The sequence below is a fragment of the Cardiocondyla obscurior genome, linkage group LG03 (assembly GCF_019399895.1).
Source record: "Cardiocondyla obscurior isolate alpha-2009 linkage group LG03, Cobs3.1, whole genome shotgun sequence".
NCBI classification, from domain to species: domain Eukaryota; kingdom Metazoa; phylum Arthropoda; class Insecta; order Hymenoptera; family Formicidae; genus Cardiocondyla; species Cardiocondyla obscurior.
In genome coordinates this window covers 3,109,929-3,116,418 of record NC_091866.1, presented here as the reverse complement: position 1 = coordinate 3,116,418, position 6,490 = coordinate 3,109,929, and the positions used below count along the sequence as shown (strand labels likewise).

At 36.8% G+C, this 6,490-nt stretch overlaps 3 protein-coding genes across 5 annotated transcripts in view; all 3 read right to left on the bottom strand.

Annotated features, from left to right (window-relative positions):
• The window catches only part of LOC139101154 (probable glutamate receptor), a 33,606-nt gene extending 33,471 nt beyond the window's left edge, over nucleotides 1-135 (bottom strand). Inside the window, exon 1 of the mRNA XM_070654065.1 lies at nucleotides 52-135. The gene's annotated coding sequence lies outside the window, so the exon portion shown is untranslated. The remainder of the gene's footprint in view (nucleotides 1-51) is intronic.
• LOC139101191 (uncharacterized) lies at nucleotides 127-2,899 on the bottom strand. Its single transcript, XM_070654138.1, has 2 exons — nucleotides 1,488-2,899; nucleotides 127-1,354 (listed from the first exon to the last, which is right to left on the bottom strand). The coding sequence occupies exons 1-2, from the start codon at nucleotides 2,544-2,546 to the stop codon at nucleotides 1,247-1,249; spliced, it is 1,167 nt and encodes a 388-aa protein (XP_070510239.1). The 5' UTR covers nucleotides 2,547-2,899; the 3' UTR covers nucleotides 127-1,246.
• A 62-nt stretch (nucleotides 2,900-2,961) lies between these two features.
• Nucleotides 2,962-6,418, bottom strand: Atg13 (Autophagy-related 13). Of its 3 annotated transcripts, none has more exons than XM_070654089.1 (7): nucleotides 6,069-6,418; nucleotides 5,761-5,991; nucleotides 5,479-5,647; nucleotides 4,462-4,810; nucleotides 4,160-4,343; nucleotides 3,769-4,090; nucleotides 2,962-3,526 (listed from the first exon to the last, which is right to left on the bottom strand). In XM_070654089.1, exons 3-7 carry the CDS (start codon nucleotides 5,626-5,628, stop codon nucleotides 3,314-3,316), a joined length of 1,218 nt encoding a protein of 405 aa, XP_070510190.1. In that variant the 5' UTR covers nucleotides 5,629-5,647; nucleotides 5,761-5,991; nucleotides 6,069-6,418; the 3' UTR covers nucleotides 2,962-3,313. The 3 variants fall into 3 exon arrangements, with proteins under 3 accessions (XP_070510190.1, XP_070510187.1, XP_070510188.1); XM_070654086.1 differs by having other exon boundaries at nucleotides 3,760-4,090; nucleotides 6,069-6,416; XM_070654087.1 differs by having other exon boundaries at nucleotides 3,760-4,090; nucleotides 5,479-5,991; nucleotides 6,069-6,417.
• Between the last annotated feature and the right edge of the window lie 72 nt (nucleotides 6,419-6,490).

Genomic DNA, 6,490 nt, shown 5'->3' with positions numbered 1-6,490 from the left:
GATACCTAATTAATATTGAGTGATAGACGGCGTGTTGCCGGTGCCACTTACTTTTGTATCTGCCGGTTAGATAAGGTAGATTATTTTTCGTCCGTCCTTCCTTCCTTCCTTCCTTCCTTCCTTCCTTTCGTGACAGTATTCCAGAACAGAATCCAAAGCAGTAATCCAAATTATCCTTACGTGTTGTACCACTTAAAATCACTCTTCACTATATTACACTGCTCTGCTTTTTTTTTATAAACACAATCACTAACACTATCACTTGAGACACGAACGACCGAAAGAACGACGGTGGAATATCGCGGCAAATTTTTTTACGGTTTAAATTAAGAAGCGCGACGAACTCATTCGTTGTATAAATTTGTGCTCTCGATATTCGTGGGGTTGCTTACGATGCCGAGATATTGCGCTAAACGGCGAACACGATGAGCCGCGATGAGATGTTTCCCGCGCACTTAATCTTCCTCGGGTTCTTCAAAAGTCTTGCTCGAAATGGGTGGGCTCGGGATAGGAATCGCGACCGCGACGAAGATGGACTCGGTGCAGATCTGACGCTGTGTAATGGCAGTCGCCGAGACCCTCTGAAGGGTCTCCAACCGAGAGGTGGTGAGTGAAGCGGGTTGCAACCTTGCAACTGCCGGATGCGACGCGGTTCAGATCGGACGCTCCTTACGCTCCGCCCACCACATAATTTTTCCTTTTCGAAGCACTTTTTCGGAGCACAAAACGATGAGTAGAATAACATGAGTATAAAAAATGATCGCTCGCTTCCGTGCCTACAACGTCGACCCTAATTCGCGTGCGAGACTTCCTATCCGCGGCCGAAAATACGCGTAATTGCAGAGCAATTAGCAGTACGTCTTCGCGCCCGAGCCTCCGCAACTAAACTGAAGTGATTGTTCGAGATTTCAGCTCTTCGCGGAAAATGAAAGAACCAATCAGCGTCACGGAAAAGAGAGGCAATAATAAATGCAATTCTATTCTTGCCATCAATTTTTTAAGACAGAAGGAATATCGTTTTATTAATTTGTCATAATATTATCTATAAAATTTTACATATTACCTTAAATTAATATTTTTCTAATTAAATCTCTTGTGTAACATTATTGCTATTATTCTTTTCATTGCAAGAGTCCGAGGTAATTAAGAACTGAATTAAAATTAGTACGTATGTAGTTATGTTTCCCACTATCTAAAATCAGAATACAATAATAAATAATATGCATTCAGTTAATTAAGAAATAAATTAATCAACACTTTTATTTACCGAAATGAAAAGAGTACCATCTATAACGAGACCTTTTGCAGAGAATGCATTTTCGCGGTTTAGTATTTGTAAGGAAAATAGCTGCAACTTTAAGAAGTAACTATTACTATTAACTTTACCGAAATTCACATATAAAAAGATACATTAACAAATAGAATATTTAAAATTCAGAATAAATCTTCAGACAAATATAGAAATAATATCACATTTATTTAATTACTTGGTTTTGAATTTGCTCGTTTGAAGTGTTGTTTAGGAGATCATGAACCGTAATACCGATTTGCATAGCTTGATCTTTGCCAGTTTCACAAACCCAAATTATTAACATTATTTTTAGAGAATAATACGATATATATACCATCAGAAACATATCATACATCTCGTGGCTCAGATTGCTCATTAATACACCAATTCTGATGTGCATTATATAAAAGTACAAGTTGAAAGTAATTTCCGCGAATGTTAAAATTATAGTTGCAAGAAGCTGTAGACTGAAAACCATGTTCAGCATTTGTAATGTATCGCTGATCGCTAAATGTTGCTTTTTCAAAGTCTTCAGCTCCTTTAGCAGGAATGGATTTCTATGCTTGTGATAGATCCGCCTAAGAAGGTGCGGTTCGTCGTTTACGATAACTTCCTGTAGATTTTTCAAATTATCGTCAAGTCTTTTAAAACAAGCTTTTAATATGCAAGCACAATTTACATACAGCATATCCATTTGAAACACTAATAGAATTACGTACGGCACAAAAGCTTTATGCCAAGTATCAAAATCCAAATTTAAATAATATACTATTGCTTGTCCGGTTAAAAAAAGAAAACCCAAGATATCTTTAATGTGAATAAACTTTGATAGTTTTTGATATGAACTGACGGGTAGCTTTGAAGAGATATTCATTATGGTCTGAAGCAAGCGCATTCGTGGACCACTTTTAATAAATGTAATAACTGCAATAAAACCGTTCAGCAAATAAAAACAATTACGCTCAAGAGTCTTAGGTACACCTTTGAATTTGATTATTCTAAGAAAGTCAATCTCATAAAGCACTACAAGTTCATAAGTGCAGAGAACACATATTATAAAAGTTGATAAAATGTAACGCCATTTCGATATCGTGAAAGTTGAACCATTAATTTTGTACGGGAACATTCCGAGAACGCTGCAAAAAATGAAACACGGATTCATCAGCGATTTAAAGTCCGTAGCATGAAACAGCTGCCAGTTCTTCCATATTTTATACTTTGCACGTCCACGAAGCTTTAATGACGCACTAAACATTATCAGTAAAATGTTAATACAACAATTCTATCAAAGTCCACTATTAAAAAATTTATAATTGAATATTTTAATTATGTATTTAGTTGAGATATCCTTTTTCAATATCTATTTCAACATTTAATTTAATTTTTTGTTTAACATATGTAGAAACTGACAAGACTTTTCGTTAATCTACACTCACGGAATTTCATTTTAAAACTACTTATTACGTTAAAACACTGCCGCTGTTAGTACCGGGTAACCATGGCACTTTTCGATCGACGATTATTATGGCCTATTAATATAAAAGTCGTATAATTAAATATTTGTATAAAAAATTTTTTTTTAATGAAAAACTTATTTCTCAGTCTTTATCATTAAAATAAATAAATTTGAACTTAGATGAGATACGTACTATTTAATTAATAGAATAGAATACTTTGTAATCAACTTATATTTATTTTGTCTTAGAATATTCAAGTGCAATTTACACTTTATACAAGCAATAAATTATATTAAGTAATCAATTATCACAACTAGTGTTCGCTCTGATGATTCTTACATACATGTACATAGAATATATTACATAACACCTTTGCAACATATACTAAATATTAGTCAAACATTTGAGCGAAAATTTTTATTGAAAGTATTGAAAGATAAACTATTCCAAATCTTAAATTTTTGATATACATTCTATCAACGTGCTTATCACGTTAAAAAATTTTATTTAATGCGAAATTTTTTTATTTTTTTTTATTCAAATCAGTTAACAGTAGACTGCGTCATTAATTATTATTTTCCGATTGACACAAAGATGACAAAATGTCTTCGTAGTGCTGCATATTTGTCTCAAATGTTTCCAATTGTTTAGTGAGATCTCCCAATTGTTCCGCTAGAGTTCTTTCTTCCATAAAAGCTTGCAATTGCGGAGCACTTTGACATTCTCGATAAAACGCTCCTACATCGCTATTGGTATTCGTGACGGCAAATGGAGTTTTCTGTAACAATATTTAATTATATTTGTTTTGTACATAAATGTAGTAAAAAAAAAATTAGCTTAAACGATGCGAATAAGAATATTCTTTAAACATGCAAGTTTTATAAATTACAACTAGATAAAAATATAGTTTCGTAATATTAGGTACATTTTATGCAAATTATAAAACGTAATATAAGATTAACATATTATAAATTATCATGGTATCGTGTTTGGATTAAGAACATTAATTACCAAATCTACCATAATAAAATCATCGTTGGCACTAGTCATTGAACAACTACTTCTTCTAGATCCGTTTTGGGATGCGCATTTCGAAGTTGCATTATCGTTATTAAGTCTTTCGTTATTTCCGTTGTTGCTATCAGTTGTAATAGCTGCCATTGTAGTCTTTGTGTTAGGTTCCACTATCGATATCGGAGGAGGTGACGTTTGTTTCGGTGTTAGTAACGAACTAAATGGTACGTCTGGTATCACAAGATCCTCCTCGTTAACAATGACAGGCTTGTTTATTACAAATGCTCCAACTTTAATAGTATCACTCAGAGATTTTGACGTTTCCTCACTGAATATTTAATTTTTAAAATATTATTAAGTCATACATTATTATTCGCGTCTGTAAATAATTTCCTACCTTTGTTGATACCGTGCATGACGTGGACTCAAATCTGAATGAAAATGATCGCTTTTAAGCATAATAGAATCTCGTCCCTTATGAGTAGGCGAGATAGTCATTTTTGTTCTATAGAAAACTGATAGATGTAGAGTGCCCACTGGAGTACACAATTGACCTACTCTTACATGTTTATAGTTATCACCTGTTAAAAAAAAAAAAAAAGCCACATAAAATAAATGTAAAGTCTTAGATATAAATTTAAATAATTAAAATATTTTTAAAAATTAAATAACAATAAATTTTTTAATTAATAAACTAACCTAAGTTATGTAACTGAGGCTCTCCCATGTATATTCGATAGCACATAGTATAGGAGTCAGGTCCTTGCCGTCTACTCAGTTTGTAAGCAGGTGTGACTCTTGATACAGATATTAAAGATTTTAGTAAAATCCCCATTCTATTGTATACAGTATATGTCACTCGTACAGTTGGGTCACTCTGCTCTGGTAAAATGCCAAGGCTCCAAGTTTCCAAAACCATTTTGTCACCTTCTACTGTTTTCAGAGAAATTTCTATGCACAGAGGTACGGCTGAACTCACAATTTCTCCACACAATGCTCTCTTAGCATCAGCTGAGACTTCTGGTACTTCTTTTATTGCCAGATTAAACTATAATGCCAGACACAAATATATTAATTATAAATTTTTTAAACAAATGTAATAAAATCATAATCGACTGTATAAACCATCCAATTAATTTGGTTTAGCTTAATTTTTTTATGTACTATAAAGAGAATACTTGTTAAAAAAAAATTCCTATAAAATATAGGAAATACTAACTGTATTCATAGGCGAGTTTGATATCTATACACATTGTAGGAGTGTACACTGAAAAGTAGATATAGCGTTTGCTGCGGCGACGGCAGCTAGCGAACGCGACTTTAGCGTCGTGTGCGTCGAGTTTCACATGTGCCGCATGTATATACCGCGCCGGCCGGATTGCCGAAGACTGATTTTTTTTACATGTGCCGCATGCATATACCGCGCCGGCCGGATTGCCGAAGACTGATTTTTTTTACGTGTGCCGCATGTATATACCGCGCCGGCCGGATTGCCGAAGACTGATTTTTCCGTCCGTTCTCTCATCCCTTGCCTCTGCCGCTTAGGGTTGCATACGCTAGCCGCTGTTGCCGCAGAAAATGCCATATCTGCTTTTCGATGTACATTGTAAAAATAAAAGCAGATAAAATAGATTGTGGCAAAGATCAGCACAGTGAAACCAGATAAACTAAGAAAAAAAAAAAAAAAAAAAAAATAGAAGAAACTTTTATTTTTACCCAGTCACCAGCTGACGAGTCCGGCTTACACGTGGTGTTGACTTTTTGGCCTGATCTCGACTGCACAATGATCTGTGCAGCGCGCAGCGCAAGATACTTGGTGAACTTCTCCACATCCTTTTTGTCTTGTATACTTTGCTGCGCCGACATTGTTCACCGCTTCGATTAACTGAAATTACGAGCGTAGTACTACAAGCATTTTTAAAACGCGCGTGAAGAGAAGATACGCCGTAGCATCGTAACGAAGCGGCACCGCATCTTCGACGTGTGTTTCTCCCTTACAACTCGGAGATTTTGATCGCGGACGGTTTAAACATGCCCGGCGTGCGCTCGATGCACTTGCAGCTCTTCGCACGGACTTCGGAATTCGTAAGTTGCCTTGGCCGAGCAAACGATTCGCTTTCTTGGAAAATTCCTCAGTAGAACCGGCATTGTCGCTCTGCGTGCGACCACACGACGAGTGATGACCCTCTCGAAGGCTCCGTAAGCCGAGCGTCCGCAGTCCACGTTGGCCTACATCGCAGACACGGTCTTATCGAGAAACCATCGGAAGGAGAAAAGTAAAATCAAAGGGATCAAAGTTTACTTACAGAAAAGAATTAAAGTCGCGGATGCGAAATAAAAGCTTCGAGATCTGCTGCCCTTCCCACGTCACGCAACACCCCGCGGCCCTGCAGTCCCGCGCAGCTAGAAATCGATTAGGAACGAACCCGCCACTGCTGCAACGGTGATGTGAGGTCAGCGAGCGTTTTCCTTTGCCCTCGCAAATGACGCGATACACGTGTGGTATATGTAGACCGCGCGTTCAGCCAGCGCGTACATCCATGCTTAGAAAAAGACAGCAACACTGGCCACGCCAAGCAAAAAGAGGCTTCACGTCACGGTAGAACCAGCGATGGCGGATAACCGGAAGGCGGAAATGCAGCGACCACTGAGCGTCCAAATTCCATCACAATTTACGTTGTGACGCGACCCATCTTGCTTGTTATCCTCCCCACGTTGCAGCGCCGGG

Excerpts from the sequence above, each read along its gene's own strand:
- Atg13 (XM_070654087.1), bottom strand. The coding sequence starts at position 5,628 with ATGTCGGCGCAGCAAAGTATACAAGACAAAAAGGATGTGGAGAAGTTC. Across the intron at positions 4,344-4,461 it reads GCCTCAGTTACATAACTTAG|GTGATAACTATAAACATGTA; the intron begins GTTAGTTTATTA and ends TTTTTTTAACAG. Across the intron at positions 3,527-3,759 it reads ATTTTATTATGGTAGATTTG|AAAACTCCATTTGCCGTCAC; the intron begins GTAATTAATGTT and ends ATATTGTTACAG.
- LOC139101191 (XM_070654138.1), bottom strand. The coding sequence starts at position 2,546 with ATGTTTAGTGCGTCATTAAAGCTTCGTGGACGTGCAAAGTATAAAATA. Across the intron at positions 1,355-1,487 it reads ACGAGCAAATTCAAAACCAA|TTGCAGCTATTTTCCTTACA; the intron begins GTAATTAAATAA and ends TACTTCTTAAAG.